At 40.5% G+C, this 22,333-nt stretch overlaps 1 protein-coding gene across 1 annotated transcript in view; it reads right to left on the reverse strand.

Moving 5' to 3' along the window:
* Positions 1–22,333, reverse strand: part of SLC25A12 (solute carrier family 25 member 12) — a 156,126-nt gene that overhangs the window by 121,873 nt on the left and 11,920 nt on the right. Inside the window, exon 3 of the mRNA XM_063429727.1 lies at positions 1,928–2,070. Coding sequence (XP_063285797.1) covers positions 1,928–2,070 — 143 coding nt within the window. The remainder of the gene's footprint in view (positions 1–1,927; positions 2,071–22,333) is intronic.

Here is a 22,333-nt window from a genome sequence, read left to right on the forward strand (position 1 = left end):
TGCACTGGTCCCCCCCAATGTAAGAAACTATCTAACCATCTTAGAATAGTTTGACTTTTTACCTAGGGTACTCTAGAGAGCCATCAGAGAGACGGATGATTTCTGTCTGAGCTAAGCCTGGCAGTGCAGAGCTTAGCTCATTGGCTGCAAGCAATCTGCTCATGCTCTCAGCCATTAAAGGGACACTGTAAGCACCCAGACCATTTCAACTCATTAAAGTGATCTGGGTGCAGTGTCCCTATTGCAAACTGCAATGTTTACATTGCAACACTAAGTCTGCCTTCACTGGCTGTCTCCCAGTCAGCCACTGGAGGCGCTTCCTGCATCGTAATGGACCTTTAGTCTGGTATCTGATGCTGGACATCCTCACACATCAATCTGCAACAATCAATGCTTTCCTATGGGCAGGACTAATGCGCAAGTGGCATTTGCCACGCAGCGCATTAGCACCAGCTCATTATGGGATATCGGAGGTGGCCATAGGCGCAGGGATCAAGAAAGTAAAGAAAGATTTTAGCTCTTTACTCACCGGGTATGGGGGGGGGGGGGGAGACAGGGGGCGCAAGGGAGCGAAGATGCAGAGGGAACTATGGTGCCAGGAGTACAGCTTGTATTCCTGGGACTATAGAATACCTTTAAGGTAGACCTGCCGTGTACAGCGTAGCCCAGGAGAGCTATAGGAGGCTCCTAAAAAAGCTCCCAAAGCCGGTAAGAGAAGGTTAGAATAGGTGCCAGATGGACCCCAGGTAATAAGACAAACCATTCTAAAATATGAATTGGCTAATTACAATGGGGGGTCATTAAGCCACTCCTGGCACCATGACAACTACAATGCGCTAAATTGGCAGCCTAAATCTTAATTGAGCCCTGAAAACGCAAACAAACAGCAGAATAAAAAAAACCTGAGAACAATGTTAATTTTATGTTTTTATAATAGTGCGTGTGTATAAAACCAAAATCTACACAACCAGCATATTTCCAATTCAAAACATTCAAGACATTCAAAAGAGTTCAATTCCTCCATTAATTGTGTGGAATACAGGGTAACAAAATATCGAGGCTGTTGGCACTCTTTTTATTAACATTATTTTCGTCTAACTATTAAGGGAAACATCAGACACCATAACAACTTCATCTCAATGACAGTGCTCTGGTTCTTGGAGATCCTGGGCGCTGCCTTACCCTCACAGGTTTATGAACAGTTCAACCCGAAACCGCTGCAGAAGGTGCCTGTCCTCCAGATCCCTGTGTCCCCGGCTTCCATTCTGAAGCCTTGGACTATAAATGGACTATAAATGGCCCCCCATTGAGCAAAATGCATTAGAAAGTTATGTCAGATTTATTAAAGGTAATCACGCCCTGTTCATTCCTAGCACAGCGAGGTGACAAAATTACATTGGAGAACTAGAAACATGGATTCTACTTCACTTTCTCCACTTTCTACGGTCCATTAAAGAAAAACGCAGAGCTTATAACAATGACTGACAGGGAGTCAAATAGTTGTAGATCTCTTCATTTAATTGTATGTCTCAGTCTTCACATACAAAGTGCCTCCTGTTTGTACAGCACTGTGGACTATGTTAGCGTTTTACAAACAAGATTTAAAAAGACAAAAAAAAAAAACTTGGCCTCTAAAATAAGACTATTAATACTGGATTGATGAACCAGTCGGCTTTGTACTGTGTAACTATCTAGAAAACCAATTATGGTCACAGTACAAACGAATGTCACTTATCTCCGGGGGAAACCAATTCATCACAGGAAATGAAAGGATTTACGATAAATCTGTACTCTATGAAATAGACGCTCTCTTTCAGTGCTATTACAAATACACACATTTCAAGGTGTCTGGCATTCAATAAACAGGATTAGATAACATTGGTGCAATGCTTATTACACTTGAAGTAGAAGAATGTAAGACGCTCACCCATCTTTGGTCGAATCAGCCACTCCCCCCAGGAGTTCCACACTCTTCGGGTTGTAATTTGGATCTGTGTGCAGGACCAGGTATTTCTGGACAAAGTCGCATGGTGTCATATAATGTTCTCCATCCTGCTCAACACTGGCGTACTTAACAAAAGAAAATAAATGATGCAGAGTTAGTGGGCCAAGGAAAACTAGAGAAATGTCAATGTCTCCTTCCTGGTAAAATATTTTATAAATAAATAAATAGCCCAAAAGAAAAAGTTTCATATAACAAAACAAAACAAAAAAGAAGTTACATTTATAATTTTATCGATGGGCTAACAATACATATTAACAAGTGATGGATGATAAAATAAAGAGATGATGCATAAGAGTGAAATGTGAATTAGTAGAAAATAATGACTTATAACCCTGATTGTAGCTCACATTCAGAATTGCTTCTTTCTTAGTGCAATATATACATACATGTCCTAAACCATACATAATAACAATGGAACGTATTGAACTGCCAACGCATATGTCCTAGAACTGCACGGAGATTAGAGACTCTCATACTGTACTGTGCATATACCAGTATATAGAATAATGCACAGATGACATCATATATTGTATAGTATGGTTTGAAAACCGTAATGTGATGGTGAAACGGTGTATTGGAATTCTGATGCATGTAGGAGTAAGAAAGTTATAAAAGAATAAAAATACAAATAAAGTAATAGATTCAGAAAAAAAATATATATATTTTGTGTGTTTGTGAAATAAACAGGATAAGACAAAAATATAAATTAAAAAAATAAAATAAAAATTTGGTTTAAAAAAATCTCAGTCCCCTTGTGAAAACAAAACTCTAATACATGAGTAATACTTGATTAATATGCTCTATATTTGCATATATATATATTTATATATATATATATATATATATATATATATATATATATATATATATATATATATATATGTCTGAAAGAGAGATCTAAGAATGTTTTAAACACAAGACAACTGTTCATCTGAAAGCACCTCCTGTTACAGCAACATGTTTTTAAGGGCCTTTGACATTAATTTAACATGATCAGTAGTCACAAGGCTCACTGTACGAAAGCAAGAATGACGTATTCTGCAGGATCTTACCACGGAATTTAACCCTTCAAATGACACAGAAGTAACAAGCACATTAAAGTAAAGTACAATGTGACTCAACCACCTTGGACTCACAGAGTTAATTAAGTTTGACAAACTGATGTGACTTGATCGAGTCTGTCTTCTCTATTTTTCAGGATACGTCATACTGCGCCTTCTTTGGACGAAATTACCAGTGTCAGAACAGCACCATTTCTTAAAACAGAAACTTGGTAAGAATTCTAGAAATGAAATGCTTTGACTGCCAAAGATATTTACAGCAGCCGAAATTCCTTCAAATTCAGTATGACGTTTTCCAATTCACTCACAATACACAGGGGAGGCTCGCCTTACATGTTAATTTGAAAGCTAAACATTTTACCTTTCATTTTGATGCAGGCGTAGATGTGACAAGACTGATGTTAGGGGTTAGCATGGTTTAGCATTGGTAACAGTGTTTTATTGAAGATACAAGTTACTAAACTGTATACATTGAATTACCTTGGGGACACAAATCAACACATTTGGTCACAAAGTCCCCGAAACGGCCCCTATAATATCCCTAAGGCCATATTGCCAGGTGGTCCAACAAAATGGAAACTGTCTATCTTTTGCTATTTGAAAATATTAGAAAGTAAATGTTTTTGCAACAGTTGTACAGGTGAAGATTAGACCTGTTTTGCAGTCATACATTTATTTCATATGCAGTATCCAGAAGTTATTATAGTTACAACATAATGCCTAAATATACACATTTAGGAAGATCGACACCTCTCTGGGATCCAAATCATTTAAATAACTCTTCTAAAAGCTTTTGACCTCTTTTATTTATTTATTTTTTTGAAGCATAGACTTTTTTTGTTGTGTAAGAGAGTATCACGGCAACAAAACTCATAGACTTGTATCCTGACTTCAACGTATATTAAATTTGCTTAAATAAACTTGGTACTGTGCTAAATTACTTTTCTTTACCAAAAAAAAAAAAAGTTGAATTTCCCAGTAGTATTCCAGAGCAAACTGGCCAGCTCAGAACTACTGCATGCTACAGTTAGGGACATTTGATGGGTATCTCTGATCAGAGGACCAGCTGGGCGCTTTAGCCCATCAATAGTACAACTGGGCCCCTGTCAGCTATCAGAGAGTGCCGCGAGGAGAGCACTCAGAGCTTTCAGTGCAGGGGGGTGAGAGAGGAGGCACAAGGAGAAGACTTCCAGCAGTCCCAAAATCCCATCAGCTTCAGCACGCAATCCCACTGGTCCACACAAAAGGTAAGGAAACAGGAGGGTGTTTAAAATACCGTATAACGAATATGGGGATCCCATTACACCATATTGGGGTACACACAGGTGCACAACTGAATTTGAATGCCAACATTACAAACAAACATATCACGGCTTGAAAAAGCAACAGCATGTACAAATACACTACTACATTCACGCACACATACTCCATGCAAAAACCTGCTTACATTCAAACGCACAAACACTGCTCACATACACAACTCTGCAAGGATGTGAAAATAATATATATCCCCAGTTGGCAAAACGTTGTGGGAGTTGCACAACAGTTATGGATCTTCTTTTTGGCCATCATTACACTAGAGGGGGGCACACTAAAATTTCTTGCACCAGGGCCCTCATTACATTAGTTCTGCCACTAACGCTAGCTGTTCACTCCCTAAATTAATTCTTCAGTAATCTGAGATCTTGGAAGGTGTTTTCTAGGTGTGATGTTTAATTTAAAATCGTTTGCATCAGGAGTCAAATAAGCAGTGGTTCAATACTATTCTTAGAGATTACAGAAAAGAATCCAAATAATTCAACTGAAAAATGTGCATGCAGTTATTAAAAAAAAATACAAAATATTACTCCGTTTTGGGGAACACAAACAGAATCTCTTGATTTTTCCATTTTATCACAGATTTGAATTTTTTTGTAATCAGGTTTGTTTATTTATGTTAACACTTTGATTAATAATCTTTAATTTCCAGCATAAAGCGGTTTTAGTTTCCACTTTGAATTTTGCATCGAAACCACACAGTCTCTTATTAGACACAGCACTCTGAAAAATCCATTCATCAAGCATTGAACAGTAAAATGTCAATAGTCACAAAATATTAACAAAAATTAAGAGAAAATCTTGATTGCCAATGAAAAATGTTTCCCAACAAAGAAATCCTTTGTTATTAATAAATAGAGCAGGTACCAACAGCTGCCACCAGTTGATGTCAATAGCCCACCAATTGCTACATTTGAAGTAATTTTTATTTATTTTTTTAAACTACTATAACTTTTTAATTCATGTATATTTTCTTTTATCCCACTGAATAATATTGAGCTAGCCTTCATCTTTCTTCAAAGGATTGGGGGGATTTTATCAATGTGTATTTAGGCGCTCTCATAGGACCTCTTAATAGTGTAATAAACTATTTCATTTAAAAAAACAGCAATCACATCGATCAATGTTTTAAAGCACCCGGACCTTTATCTTGATCTTGGGAGGGCCGAAACGTTGATCGAAGATGCAAATTGCTCGTTTTGGAAAATAAGGCGTTTGTTACACTAACAAGAAGCCCTGTGAGTGCACCTAACTACACAGTAATATACAAATTGTGGATGGTTGGCACCAATCAACATTGCCATTAAAGGGACACTATTGTCACCAAAACAACTTTAGCTTAAAGGGACACTATAGTCACCTGAACAACTTTAGCTTAATGAAGCAGTTTTGGTATATAGAACATGCCCCTGCATGTTCACTGCTCAATCCTCTGCCATTTAGGAGTTAAATCCCTTTGTTTATGAACCCTAGTCACACCTCCCTGCATGTGACTTGCACAGCCTTCCATAAACACTTCCTGTAAAGAGAGCCCTATTTAGGCTTTCTTTATTGCAAGTTCTGTTTAATTAAGATTTTCTTATCCCCTGCTATGTTAATAGCTTGCTAGACCCTGCAAGAGCCTTATGTATCTGATTAAAGTTCAATTTAGAGATTGAGATACAATTATTTAAGGTAAATTACATCTGTTTGAAAGTGAAACCAGTTTTTTTTTCATGCAGGCTCTGTCAATCATAGCCAGAGGAGGTGTGGCTAGGGCTGCATAAACAGAAACAAAGTGATTTAACTCCTAAATGACAGTGAATTGAGCAGTGACATTGCAGGGGAATGATCTATACACTAAAACTGCTTTATTTAGCTAAAGTAATTTAGATGACTATAGTGTTCCTTTAATGAAGCAGTTTTGGTGTATAGATCATGCACTTGCAGTCTCACTGCTAAATTCTTTGCCATTTAGGAGTTAAATCACTTTTGTTTCAGTTTATGCAGTCCTAGCTACACCTACCCTGGCTGTGACTGACACAAACTGCATGAAAAAAAATGTTTTCATTTTCAATCAGATGTAACTTACTTCAAGTGTTTAGATCTCCTACTCTATAAATTGAACTTTAATCACACACGGAAGGCTCCTGCAGTGCCTAGCAAGCTATTACAGTGCAGAAGATAAGAAATTCTAAATTAAACAGAATTTGCAATAAAGGAAGTGTAAACATTAGATGACTCTTTATAGGAAGTGTCTAGGAAGATTGTGTAAATCACATGCAGAGATCTGTGTCTAGGGTGCATAAACAAAGTGATTTAACTCATAAATGGAAAAGACATGAGCAGTGATACTGCAGGGGCATGTTCTATACACCAAAACTGCTTCATTAAGCTACATTTGTATTGGTGACTATAGTGTCCTATTTAAGGTACAGTGCCAGTTTATATACACACACACACACACATTTAAAAAAATGAAATGATTATAAGACACACAAAAAAAAATCCAAATTGTTGCGAGCTGCACATGACTCTAGGAAAGGTCAGCAGGAACAGTTCATTGAATGCCGTGCTATCATATGTCCCTGTTATAAATAAAGTGTCTCATTCAGTAAAGACATATCGCTCACATACCACTGCTAAATTTAAAAAATTATGGATCTACTACAGTAAGAGTGCAAAAAATACAGGTCCACAGCACTCAGCTTGAGAAAGACACATATAGGTGTTGAAACGTTGCCCTTTCGCTTAGATGGCTGAATAAATCCCCTGAATTTATTGCTGAGTACCTATATTATTTGTTCGTTATTTTCGTGGATCCAGGTGAACAGGACCTTTTAGCTCAAGGACCTTTTAGCTCCAGGTATTTGTTTGAAAATAGACCCAATTAGAACAGACTATGCAACTTACAAATCATCAAACTAGCACACATGATATTCTTGTACAGCAGAGATCAAGGACACGATGTACACCGGACAAGAAAGCAGAAAGCTTTTTAAAGGACTCGCTTAAGGAGGAAAGCCAAATTTAGGCCGGAATGTGTGGCCTTTAAAAGTACCATATGAAATGACCTGCACAATGTGAAACAAGTGACCTTGTCGTGCTGTCAAAACACAATAAATTAACAATATTTGCATTTTAGATATTAATTGATAAAGAAGTTGGATGGCTATTTCTGTAATTACAATATTGCACGTGTAGACACTACCTAGGTTCTACGTCATTTTAGCATCCAATAGACTAATTTTTCATGGACTATACATAGTATCCTGAGACAATTATTTGCTCTGTTAGACACCAACTTAAAATACTTTGTAATTACGCAGAACACAGCTGACTGCTTTCAGTCATTGAGGGTGGGGGCTGCTTGTCTTTAGAATATCACTGACTTCAAGAACAGGAAGAAAAAAACATGACCTTTCCCAGGTCGTGACCTCTGCTGACCTTGGACTTAAATATCCCTACAACAATAATGAATAAGTGAAAAAATTACTTTGAACTATATCATTGCCTTTAGTCTATGTGGCAACCACTGTGAGTGGGATTTCTACCTCTTGCTAGGCTTGTGCTCGGACCCCTTAAGAGACCCATTTTCAGAAGTAAAAGTCCAGCAAGACCGAAAAAAAGTCATGTGTTCTTAAAGGGACACTGTAGGCACCAAGACCCCTTCAGCGCATTGAAGTGGTCTGGGTGCTGTGTCCCTTTTGCACTTAGTGAACTGCAATGTTGCACCTCTAAGTCTGCCCTCTGTGGTTGTATACCAGACAGCCACTAGAGGGCTTCCGGAATCCAAACTGACTTTTAATCGGTTATCTGACGCTGGACGTCCTCACGCTCTGCATGAGGACCTCCAGCGTCATATTTTTCGGTCTAATACGCGCGCTGCCATTGCCGCACATGCACATTAGGTCTCCCCTGCCAGCTGCCGGCAGCAGGGGAGGAGTGTGGGCAGAGCCTGTTCCAGCGCCGAGGGACATCGGCGCTGGATTCAGGTAAATGGCTGAGGGGTTTTAACCCTTTAGCCCCACGGGAGGGGGGCACTCTAGGAGCCTATAGTGCCAGGAAAACAGTGGCATGTAGTGGTTATGGTGCCAGAAGTGCCATGGTGCCTTTCCTATTCTATGTTGTCAAGCTGACCACTCCAAGACAATGAGCCAAGTCCTCCTCTCCTGTACCTGTAGGGAGAAGGAGCAGCTGCAGCAGACCCCAGCCAATTTGTCAAACCATTCTAAAATGTGTTTTAGTGGTTATGGTGCTTGAAGTCTTCAATAGTTTCTCCTCTCCTCTCTTACCTCTCCATTCACTGTCTTGGAAAGAAACGTACCTTTTCCAAGCCAGTTTTGTGAATTGGGAGTCAATGATGGCTTAGAGCATCAACTGACGCCAATCAGTGGCACTCCATGCTTCCTAACAGTGACATTTCAGAAGCTGGATAATGCCTGGCGGGCAGTAGAGATCGGCGTTGGAGACAACTTTGGGGTTAAACCGTTTAAGAATGGTTTAATGCCTTGAGGTGAGAGTGCACCGGGTGCCTCCTGGCATCTGTATTTTGTATATATTTTGGTAATAACGGCAGCATTGCTGCTAAGAAATGCATGTTCTAGGTGTGGTCCACAATCCCCCTTTTTTGTTTCTTGTTATATTTTATATGACAAAGTGGACTGTCACTTCTATGGAAATTATGCCACTCAATAAAACATTAAAAATCAGCAATAGCTTGTGTTGAAATTTTTCACAAGATGCTCTGTTTTCCTTAATATTGTTAATAAAGGTTTAGCAAATTACATCACAATCCAGTTAACCCCTTAAGGACCAAACTTCTGGAATAAAAGGGGATCTTGACATGTCATGTGTCCTTAAGGGGTTAAAGGAACACTATACTGTCTGGAATACAAAAATGTATTTCTGACACTATAGTGTTAAAGTAACTATTTAGGTGTCCAGCCCCCTTTTAGATCGCATGGGAAAGGTGAGCTTACTTATATTTTTTCTCACGCCGTGCCAGTCTTGACGTGACTGGTCCCGCCTGGCTCTGCCTCCATGGCTGAGATCATCAATCTTGATGAACACAAACAATCTAAAGCTTTCCCATTGGAAAGAATTGGGAGACCATTGCGTATCCTCAGCAAAACGCCACGCTGGCCAATCAGGAATCAGTGGTTCTGCTGAATATAGTGTCCCTTTAAATCAGTGTACAGCCAATTCACATTGTAAAATGAAGTCATTCACAATCAAAGGATACTCCACTCACACATAGGAATCCAGGTGATTATCAGGGGCCTAAACAGAGGCCTTTATCATGCTTGATAAAGGCCACTGTGTAGGCCAAAACGTTGCAGTTTTTGTAAATGTCAATAAACCACATTTTCTGAGTGCCTGGACCTAATGTCAATAAACCAATCCTGAGTGCCTGGTCCTAATTTATTTATTCTACATTGTAAAATGAAGACACCTTGTGACACTCTCCTATTTTAATGCTTTCACTATGCTGAGTACCAGGTGCAAAGAACCTTATAACGGTAATAGGCACAAAGCTAATCTAGTTGCAGGATAAAGGGGTGTGGATTTCTAAATTTCATTTTATTTTTCACACCTCAATGTATGTTTGTTAAATACACAAGAAATGTAGATATAACATTAAAAATAATTACTGGAAGTAACAATCACACTTTACACCAATAGAGAATTGCAAAATTAGACATACCGGTAGTTTAATCTTAACGGTTTACTGTCCCTGTCCCTAGTTTTAGGGGCCACACCCCGTATGTGCTCTAAAAATGTAAATAAAATATAAAAACTTTAAAAATTAAAAAAATTACTTCTTTCAGCACCGAGACTCCCTAAGAGCTGCTCTTCGCCTCCTACAATGTCATGGAGGAGGTATGGCATTTTCATGTGGGAAAACTCGGCACACGTGTTCAAGTGTCCCCGAAAGATGGCTTTTAATGAATGCCTTCCTACGGGGGCTTTTTTGTCACGTTTTACTCGGTCAGTGCTGCGCAAGAACTTCTAGAGGTTATCAGGAAGATAGTCAGCAGAAATTAACTTAACCCTGCAACGTAAACATTGCAGTCTGTAAAAAAACTGTAACGTTTGACATTGCAAGGTTAAACATGACAAGGACACTGCACCAACACCACTGCAATGATCTGAAGCAGCCACGGTGACGTTAGTGGTCCTTTAACAACATGACTGCTATACATGCTTATAAGGGGTCAGCATATAAGGTGAGACGGATAGTGATGTCACATTGTTATTTGTGTATAGAACTCTTTATTATAAATACTCTCCAAGAGAAATGTGAGACTATAACAAATCTCTATGTTTTGTTTCTGGTCACTCTGTGTAATGAGTTCAGTACGGATTTTCTGTCTTACCACGTACAGTATATAAAGAATATAGTGACCACTTGACTGTGCAATCTGTAGGGTTCACCCATAGCTTTGAACGCGTACGCTGTGTATTTTCCTTATATGTAGGTTTAGAATGTGCTGCTGACAACTGTAGAACAATTGTTTAATTCCCAGCTATGGGTCAGAAACAAAAGCAAAAAAGCACATCTGCTTTCCAGAATATCACCCAAAATAAGCCATGGTATCAATGGACATGGATTCTCGAACACAAGAAGGGTTTTAACACACTATACAATTCCTATACAAATCTTCAAAATTCAATCATTAAACAAGAACAAGCGAAACTATAATTCCTGGATAACCAGGAAAAAATAGATGGGTGGATTGGCGCTATTAATAAGAGAGGCAACTACTCCCAAGTGCTACAGAATCACCAAAAAGCACTATGAACATACATTTAAACGGCAAAGACAAAAGTTGAGGGAGGTGCAAAAAATAGATAAGCTTATTCAGGCTGTCTCCACTGGTATCTGGTAATAAGGCACTTCTCCCACACCATAAGAAACCAGAGCGGAATAGAATTGGGTAGAAAAGTTTTTACCTGAGGAAGACCTGTTACGGTTGAAACGCGTTGTGCTTTCTATTTTTTATTGTTTTTAAGCAAGTAAAAACGTTTCTACCCAATTCTATTCCGCTGTGGTTTCTTATGGTGTGGGAGAAGTGCCTTATTACCAGATACCAGTGGAGACAGCCTGAATAAGCTTATTATTCACAAGCTTCTATAGTCAGAGCCTGCTTTCTAAGGCTCTACAGATCGTGAGTGACCCATTACCTCCGATTTATTTTACCTCCAAAGTGTTACAGTATTATGCTATGCATTTTCTATCATTTTTAGGTTGATACAAAGATTCACCTAATATAAGTATACACTTGTTTATTATCTATTTTTTGCAATCATTGCTAGCTTTTTTTACATTTTATTTTATTGGGGAGGGGGAGTACAAGAACAAAACGGGGGGAGATTCTGCATATTATTTCTAGAGATTAAAATGAGTAGCTTATTGCAGTTTATACATTGTATACCGAGTACATACCAAATAAATTGTGGTGGGGAAAAAAAAGTATTATGAAAATCTTAAATAAGTGGATAGTTAATGTAATGTTAAACACAAATACACACACCAGGCAAGCCATAAGACTTGATCTTCCTATGGAAATCTCACTTTAACAGTGCTCTCAAGGGATTCTGGGTAGGCGTATGCAAATGAGCTCAACAAAGAACCATATTTTGCCTCATAATTCCACTTTATACAAGGATTCCTTGGAGTATGTGTCTGCTGTATTCAACAGCTCTGAAGCACAACTCAGGAAGAGGTGCAATGCCAGTGAACCATTCATGTGGTTCTTTGTTGAGCTAATTTGCATATGCCTACCCAGAATCCCTTGCAGTAGTGAGAGCACTGTTAAGGTGAGATTCCTGTGGTAAAAGAAAGTCTTATGGCTTGCCTGGTGTGTATTTGTGTTTAACATTGCATTAATTATCCGCTTATAAAAAGGTACAGACGGCATCACAGAATTTTAGCTCCAAGCTAGGATGTTTAACCCCTTAAGGACCAAACTTCTGGAATAAAAGGGAATCATGACATATCACACATGTCATGTGTCCTTAAGGGGTTAAAAAAGGGGTTAAGGGTTTTTTTTATTGACTCCATTATTCCTATTTATTTTTATATTTTTATTATTATTTTCTAGTATGTTTCAGCTGTCACTAAAATCTGACGTTTGTGTGAATTACATAAAGGAAATATAGCAGTTATGTTCATACATTTCAGCCTTGAGAACAAATCGTGGTGACAGAAGGAGAAACAAAAAAAAACCAAGTATTCAAACTCAGCCAGTCATTTGTCATAATAGAAGATACTATTTAAGTGACTATATGGGTTTGACACTGAAATAATAAAAGCAAGGTGTTTCAAGGGCTGGTTGTAGAAGCAGAATTTCTTTGTCAACTAACGGAAATGTACCTTTATGCGCTACAAGCACTGGAAATGAGAACCAAGTCCTAGGTCGTCCTCGTCTGGAAGAAGGAGCTCTGAAGATCAGAGTTTATAGTGGGAGCTACAATTTGCAAAGCATGATTTATTGCCTTTGAAAATGTGACCAGGATACTACAACAAACAATTTGGGATATGGCTGTATAAATCTACAGGAAAGACATGCTTACACTTATCTACATCTAGTAAGTGCAAATATTGCTGCGCATTACGAAACTGTGTTGTAACAATATCACACTGTTTTATTTTATGTCTTTCCTGTAGATTTATACAGCCATATCCCGAATTGTTTGTTGTGGTTCTCTATATATGATATAGGTCGTTTCTGGGTAATGACCTAGGGAGGCTGTCATTCGTGATCTAAAGCTAAGTACTACTCACTGTTAAAATGTTTTACTATTTGTGTTTTTCACCCTTTGGTGATATATTTGTTGACCAGCATACTAAGCGGAGGTCAACGATAGCTAACCGGAGGGCTGGAAGAGAACATAGGGAAATGTGATTCACAACCGTTTGTGCCACAGCAATAGTCATCAATAACATTACAGTAATATTTACAAATGTAATAAATATTGGCAAATTTTACTCAAAAAGAACAAAAAAATTGGGAAAGGTGGGACATGATTGCAGCTCAAAATGGAAGTTAAGAATGTCACCCCCACAGAAATACACTGTAGCCGGGGGTTCTTCAAGTTTTTGAATTTGGTTGCTGGGTGGAGAATTCAGTCTGGGCTGAGCAGTTGAGGGAGCTGGACTCCGCTTCAAGTTACGGAATGGCTGGAAGGGTGCCGCGGTGGCGGGGTTCCTGGCCAGTGCAGTAAAAGGAGAAGAGAGGATTGTCCAATAGGAATTTGGTGAGGATGGTGACTCTTGGAATTACATGGGTTAACGGTCTGTTGGGTTAAACCCCCAACAGCTGACAGGTGATGGAGACAGGGTATGGGACGTTATATATAATTATTATTTTAATTGTATTATTTAGATAGCTCCAGCAAATTATGCAGCACTGTACAATAGGTGGACTAACAGCATGCAATTGTAACCAGACAAATGGACGCACAGGAACAGAGGGGTTGAGGGCCCTGCTCAGTGAGCTTACATGTTAGAGGGAATGGGGTATAGTGACACAAAGGGTATAAGTAGAGGTAACTAAGGTGGTTGCTCAAAAAGTATTCAATGAGGGCTTAGTAGTTTTTTTTTTTACAGTTGCAGGAGAGGAGTCATGGGGGGGGTGAAAAAGGGCTAACAGTTTAATTGATACGCTTTCCTGAGGAAGTGAGTTTTCAATGTTTTTTTGAAGGAGTGGAGACGGGGTGAAGTCTAACGGAGAAGGGAAGGGAGTTCCACAGAAAAGGTGCAGCCCTGGAGAAGTCTTGAAGGTGAACATCAGAGGTGGGAGTACTGACATATGATAGACGTAGGTCTTCGGTGGAGCTCAGGGGCCTTGACGGGACATATTTGTGTATTAGGGAGGATAGGTAGGTTGGTGCAGCATTATGTAGAGACTTGTAAGCAAGGACTAGAATCTTAAATTGATCTATATATATATATATATATATATATGGAAGCCAATGTAGGGACTGACAGAATGGGGAGGCGTGGAAGGTGCGGGCAGGACGGAAAATGAGCCTCGCCGCATTCATTATAGATTGCAGCGATGCAATCTGGGAACACGTAAGGCCACTGAGAAGGGGATTGCAATAGTCAAGGCAAGAAAGAACAAAGGCATGGACCAGCACCTCAGCCACGTGTCGTGTGAAATAGGGGCGGATGAGAGCTATATGAAGGAGAGGTTGGAGTCAAAGAGAGCACCTAGGCAGCGACCCTGCAAAGGTAGAGGTGATGGTAGCGCCGGTGACTTGGAGGGAGACAGACACAGGAGTAGCAACACTTGAGGGAGGAAAGACCAGAAGTTCTGATTTGGACAGGTTAAGTTTAAGGAAGTGAGCAGCCATCCAGTTGGAAATTGCGGAGAGGCTGTGGCCTTTGCTTTTTCCAATATATCAGTATGTTTTGGGGCAAGAGGGCTAAGGTACATTTTGGGTCTACAGTCATGTACAGCTAAGGTCAGGCATCTTAGTCATTTGTAGATTGAGTATAAAAGCTACAAGACTATAAAATCATGAATACCGCTGTATAAATACAAAGTTCATCAGAAGTGTTAAAAATCAACAGTCCAAACATTATATCTATATTATATATATAATATATAATTGTAGGTCACTGGCTAATCAAGTTACTGGAATGTAAAATTAAGACTGGTACTTTTTAAATAAAAACACATTCATAAACAAGAGTAACTGATAATTTGCATTTAACATGCTACTAGTTAATGGTATGCCATCTTTTTAGCTTCTTAAGTGCAGGAGGAAAACCTATATAAAATAAATAGGAAGGCAGACGCCATTTCACATGACTTTTCAAGTAAAACGCTACAATTTAAAGGCGATTAGCTTAAATGTCATACTCATTCTCACTAGTTGCAGCTAATCATATGAATACCTTATGTATTTTAACGCTTTAACGGCAAGTAGAGAGGAAATACATGTATCTCTTTTGTATTAAAAGTGTTAATTAGTTTCACATGAAAATATTGATCATTAAAAAGTAGAGGTATACATATACATCTTCACAAAGATTATAATATAAAACATCAGAGGAGTGGAAGTCGTGTGCTTATGAGTATAAAGTAATTAAATTGTAGCATGCCTTATTTGGTTTTGTACCATCACAAAAATCAAGCAAAAGTATACAGAGGGACACCGACTTTTAGTAGCACACTGTCTTTCCAAATTCACAACAAAGATACAATATGAGTGTCTGTGTACGACACAAAAAATGAACATTATAAAAAAGAATTTAGCTGAGAAGGGCGATAATATTGCCGCATAAAAAAAGTACCAAATATCCCTCTGTAAATTCTCTGCCGTTTCTTATATTTAAAAAGATATATTCTTTTGTAGAAATTCTAGGTTTTGTGATCATTACCAAACATTCGTTTTAGCAACGTAAACAAGAGGACATGCATGCGCTGCACATGCCTTGATATTCAAAAAGGTTTTCAAATATTTGCAGGACATCACTTCCTTTTAAACCCACTTTAACCAACACTAATCCCAGAGCCTGTACGGACAGCGTTTCCCACAGTCAATTGACTGAACATCTTTTTCTATAAAACTTAGAGCCGGCAGCCCCAGTGCACCTGGCAACAAAACCATTTAAACAGCGCAGAGCTGCATATGGGCTTCTGCACAATAATGATCATGCAGAGCAGCTCTCAACCTCTATCCGCCACAACTCTGTGTTGCCATAGATACACAGGCGGATTATTACGAACCTGTCAGATGCCAACATATTCCATGGTGAAGTACAATGAGCATGTGAAAGTAAAGAACCGAGACAGCATGAGCATGCATTGGCACAACAGGTATGACAGCCAGGGCTTTGATCTAGTTGGAAATGTATCCCTGTTTATGTGAAAATCTGGATTTCGAAACACTATTGGAAAGTTCTTATTCTTTCCCACTTGTAATTTAGATTTTATTTTCCATAATTACATGGATTAAAGGAGTCAATTTAATTTTGTTTTTTCTTGCTCCATCTTAAAATGTTGTAGATGTTATTTCCTGTACATTTACAGGTTCAGATCGTTCTTGCTGCTACGGTTTAATAGAATAAAATATGCTGTTTGCCGCTACTTCCTACGTAATGGTAGAGCTTGCTGAATGGTTTGCTGTCCCTGATATAATTAACAGGAAACACCAAAAGATAGTAATCAGAAATACTTATTAGGGCTTGAATTTGTCCTCATAGCAATATTACGGCTTGAATTTGTCCGAAATGGCGCACATTATTTTATTATAAGAGTTATCCTCATTACAAGTGACTGGTGCCTAACATAAAGAATGCATAGGAAATTAACTTTAAGCTTGTCTCTGTCAGGATCGGGACAGGGATCCAACACGCAGAGTACAAAGAGTGGAAAGGTACGTATACCGGGCCTTAGAATGGCCGGACTAACGTACCGAGAGTAAAGAATAGTCAGAGACAAGCCGAGGTCGAGGGAACGAGAAGACAGATAAGCGAGAGACAAGCCGGGTCAAGGGAAAACAGAGAAACAGGGTAGTACAACGAGCCGAGTCAAAACCAAAAGAGCAAACTAGAATACCAGAGCACTGAGTGACTAGACAAGCTAGAACCACGACAGGGCAATGAGCTGAAGTAAGGAGTAAGCTTAAATACCCTGGCTCTGGATGGAAATCACGCCTCTGACAAGTACCGATTGGATATCGGACACTTGAGTGACAGATTGCTCGTGCTAGCGTCATGACGTCACGTATTGAGCGTCCTGCTAGAAAAGGACGTGGATTCCTCGCGGCCGGTGTTTAAGTGACTGGATGAACCGCGAGGAACGGAGGAAACAGCTCGCCTGGACGGATACACCACCAAGTCTCTACCTCCCTTAGAGGTAGAGGCCTCAGGTACCCTGACAGTACCCCCCCTCTCAGATACGCCCACCGGGCGGAATGAACCGGGGCGAGATGGGAAGCGGAGGTGAAATGCTCTGCGAAGGCGAGAAGCATGGACGTCCTCCTGAGGTACCCAACTCCTCTCCTCAGGACCATATCCCCTCCAGTTGACCAGATATTGCAATTTTCCCCTTGAAATTCTGGAGTCAATGATGGAGCTGACCTCGTACTCCTCCCGACCCTCCACCTGAACAGGACGAGGCGAGGAGACCTTAGAGGAGAATTTGTTGCAAATGAGGGGTTTCAACAAGGAGACATGAAAAGAGTTAGGAATGCGTAAGGCAGGTGGCAGAGCAAGGCGATACGCAACCGGATTGATACGAGTGAGAACCCTGTAAGGACCTATGTAGCGAGGAGCAAATTTCATGGACGGAACTTTTAGGCGAATATTCTTAGTACTCAACCATACCCTATCCCCAGGAACAAAAACAGGAGCCGCTCTTCTATGTTTGTCAGCGTGTTTCTTGAACAGCGAGGAATTATGTAATAGAATTTGTCGAGTCTGATCCCATAATTTCTTCAGGTTGGCGACATGATCATCAACCGACGGTATCCCCTGAGAAGAGGAAACCGAAGGAAAAATCGAAGGATGAAAGCCATAGTTCATGAAGAAAGGGCTAGAGCGAGTTGAATCGCAAACAAGGTTATTGTGTGCGAACTCCGCCCAAGGAATCAGACCGACCCAATCGTCCTGGTGTTCGGAAACAAAGCAACGCAGATACTGTTCAATCTTTTGATTAGTACGTTCAGCAGCTCCGTTAGACTGAGGGTGATAGGCAGAGGAAAAGTTCAATTTGATGCCCATTTGAGAACAAAAGGATCTCCAGAAACGTGAGACAAATTGAGAACCTCTATCAGAAACAATCTCTGAAGGAATCCCATGTAGGCGAAAAACTTCTCTCGCAAAAATCTCCGCCAATTCAGGAGAAGTCGGAAGTTTAGGTAATGGCACGAAATGGGCCATCTTAGTAAATCTATCCACCACCGTGAGAATAACAGTCTGTCTTTTGGAAGCAGGCAAATCAACGATAAAGTCTATGGACAAACAGGACCAAGGTTTCTCAGGAATGTCCAAGGGGTGTAACAGGCCACATGGGGATGCATGAGGTAGTTTAGTCTTGGCACAAGTCTCACAAGCTGCGACGAACTCCTCAATATCCTTTCGAAGTGAAGGCCACCAGAAATCCTTGGATATCAGAGAGTATGTCTTGCGAATACCAGGATGACCAGCTATTTTACTTTCATGAAAACATTGTAAGAGCTCCAGTTGAAGTTCAGGAGGAACAAAGTTTCTTCCCTCAGGAGTGTTTCCGGGAGCTAGATGTTGTGACTTCAAGATCTGGTCAAGTAGCGGAGAATGAATTTTGAGACTGGTATTAGCAATAATATTGCATTTGGGTACAATGGAAGACAAAAGTGGTTCAACTGAAGCAGAGGGTTCATATTGGCGAGATAGCGCATCGGCTTTAGAATTCTTTGACCCAGGTCTGTAAGTCAGAACGTAATTGAAATGGGTAAGAAACAACGACCAACGAGCCTGCCTGGAGGACAGACGCTTGGCCTCTCCGATATAGGACAAGTTTTTGTGGTCTGTCAGGATGGTAACAGGATGTAATGTACCTTCCAATAAATGTCTCCATTCTTTCAAAGCCTTGATAACCGCTAGTAATTCTCTGTCACCAATGTCATACCTGCTTTCAGTACCGGTCAATTTTTTAGAGAAAAATCCACATGGATGTAATGGTTTATCAACACCCAACCTTTGAGATAGAACAGCACCTAAACCAGTCTCTGATGCGTCTACCTCGAGCAAAAAAGGCAGAGAAGTGTCAGGGTGAACTAAAATTGGAGCGGAAGCGAAAAGCTCCTTGAGAGTCTTGAACGCAAGGAGAGCTTCAGTAGTCCAATTCTTAGTGTTAGCCCCCTGTTTGGTCATGTTAGTGATAGGTGCAATAATGGAAGAATAGCCCTTAATAAAGCGCCTATAATAATTGGAAAAACCAATAAATCTCTGTATGGCTTTAAGACCTGTGGGTAAAGGCCACTCTAGAATGGATTGGAGCTTATCCGGATCCATCTTAAATCCCTCCCCAGAGATCACATAGCCGAGAAAGGTTACCTGGGTTTGATCAAAGCTACATTTCTCCAACTTGCAGTACAAGCCATGCTGGAGAAGTTTGTGCAAAACCCTCCTGACTTGCTTGTGATGAATCTCAATGTCACTAGAATGAATGAGTATATCATCTAGGTATACAATGACGCACTCTTGCTGAAATTCCCTAAGAACCTCATTAATCAGATCTTGGAATACCGCTGGCGCATTGCATAACCCAAAAGGCATGACAGTATATTCATAGTGGCCATATCGAGTATTGAATGCCGTCATCCACTCATGTCCCTGCTGGATTCTCACCAAGTTATATGCCCCTCTGAGGTCTAACTTGGTGAAAATTGTAGAGCCCTTCAAACGATCGAAGAGTTCGGTGATCAAGGGAATCGGGTAGGCATTTTTAATGGTTATCTTATTCAAGCCTCGATAATCAATACAAGGTCTCAAAGAACCATCTTTCTTTTTAACAAAAAAAAATCCAGCCCCGGCAGGGGAGGAGGACCTCCTGATGAATCCCTTGTCTAAATTCTCGTGAATATATTCCTCTAGGACTGAGTTCTCCTTTATAGATAATGGGTATACATGACCTCTGGGAGGCATGGTACCAGGGAGTAGGTTAATTTTGCAATCAAAGGACCTGTGTGGGGGTAAGGTATCGGCTTTCTTTTTGTCAAATACTGCCTTTAAATCTAGATACTGAGACGGAATTTGTGTCTCTGTAGGATTGTCAGAAGTATTCGATGTATTAGTTAATCCAAGAGGTAAGACCTTCCGCAAGCATTTTTCTTGACAATTCTCTCCCCACGAAACTATCTCCCCTGATTCCCAATTAATAATAGGGTTGTGTCTCCTCAGCCAGGAGTACCCCAGGACTATGGGAATAGACGGAGAAGAAATGAGCATTAAGGATATATCCTCTTTATGCAGGATGCCAACAGTCAAGTTAATCGGTATGGTCTCATGGAAAATAACAGGCTCAAGTAACGGTCTACCATCGATGGCCTCGACAGCCAGAGGTGTCTCTTTTAACTGGGATGGAATAGCATGCTTGGCAGCAAAACCCTGATCTATAAAGCTCTCAGCAGCTCCAGAATCGATTAGTGCCATAGTCTTAACTACTCCCTTCTCCCACTTTAAAGAAACGGGTAACACAAGCCTGAGCTCCTTGTAGTTGTGAATAGAGGACAAAGTAGAAACACCCAAGGCCTGTCCTCTAGAGGAACTTAGGTGCGAGCGTTTCCCGAACGATTGGGACAATTTAGGCGTAAATGACCCCTGACTCCACAATACATACATAAACCCTCCCTTCTCCTGTACTGTCTCTCCCTTTCAGTGAGATGAGTACTGCCTATCTGCATAGGTTCAGGAATACGTAAGTCTTCGAACTCAGAGATTTGAAAGGTAGGCGCTAGTTTAAAGGAGGGTCTACGGGTCCTATCTCGAGTGTTCTGCCTCTCTCTTAAGCGTTCATCAATACGAGATATAAAAGAAATTAAATCCTCCAAATTTTCAGGGAGTTCTCTAGTAGCGACCTCGTCAAGAATTACATCTGATAACCCATTCAGAAACACATCTATATAAGCCTGTTCGTTCCATTTAACTTCTGCCGCCAAGGATCTGAACTCTAGTGCATAATCCACAAGTGTTCGATTGTCCTGTTTAAGGCGCAACATTAATCTAGCTGCATTGAACTTTCTGCCAGGAGGGTCAAAAGTTCTTCTAAACGCAGCTACAAAGGCATTATAATTATAGACTAGTGGATTATCATTCTCCCATAAAGGATTGGCCCATCTCAAAGCTTTTTCAATGAGCAGAGTAATAATAAATCCAACCTTTGCTCTATCTGTAGGATAAGAGCGGGGTTGTAATTCGAAATGGATGCTAATCTGGTTTAGAAAGCCACGACACTTCTCCGGTGACCCGCCATAACGTACTGGTGGGGTAATACGGGAAGAAGCACCTACAGTGGCTACCTCTAGACCTGAGACTGCAGGAGAGGTAGAAGGAGTACGTGTCTCCTCAGGTGGATTACTAGCACGAGACAAAAGTGCCTGTAGTGCCAAAGCCATCTGATCCATCCTATGTTCCATGGCGTCAAACCTGGGATCCGAAGAACCAAGCTGACTGTTTGTACCTGCAGGATCCATTGGCCCTGTCGTAATGTCAGGATCGGGACAGGGATCCAACACGCAGAGTACAAAGAGTGGAAAGGTACGTATACCGGGCCTTAGAATGGCCGGACTAACGTACCGAGAGTAAAGAATAGTCAGAGACAAGCCGAGGTCGAGGGAACGAGAAGACAGATAAGCGAGAGACAAGCCGGGTCAAGGGAAAACAGAGAAACAGGGTAGTACAACGAGCCGAGTCAAAACCAAAAGAGCAAACTAGAATACCAGAGCACTGAGTGACTAGACAAGCTAGAACCACGACAGGGCAATGAGCTGAAGTAAGGAGTAAGCTTAAATACCCTGGCTCTGGATGGAAATCACGCCTCTGACAAGTACCGATTGGATATCGGACACTTGAGTGACAGATTGCTCGTGCTAGCGTCATGACGTCACGTATTGAGCGTCCTGCTAGAAAAGGACGTGGATTCCTCGCGGCCGGTGTTTAAGTGACTGGATGAACCGCGAGGAACGGAGGAAACAGCTCGCCTGGACGGATACACCACCAAGTCTCTACCTCCCTTAGAGGTAGAGGCCTCAGGTACCCTGACAGTCTCACCCCATAATTGTTTTCTTTATTAACGCTATTGAAGCCTTAATAAGTTTGCCAGTCGTACACTTTATACAGGATAAGACGGGCTTCAATAATGGGTCCTAACATACCCCTAACAATATGATGCCATATGCAACAATGTAATTCAAAATATATTGGAATGTTCTTAGGAGGTGAAAGCCTGGGGGGCGGGGCCGGACCGCC

The sequence above is a fragment of the Pelobates fuscus genome, chromosome 8 (genome assembly GCF_036172605.1).
Source record: "Pelobates fuscus isolate aPelFus1 chromosome 8, aPelFus1.pri, whole genome shotgun sequence".
NCBI classification, from domain to species: domain Eukaryota; kingdom Metazoa; phylum Chordata; class Amphibia; order Anura; family Pelobatidae; genus Pelobates; species Pelobates fuscus.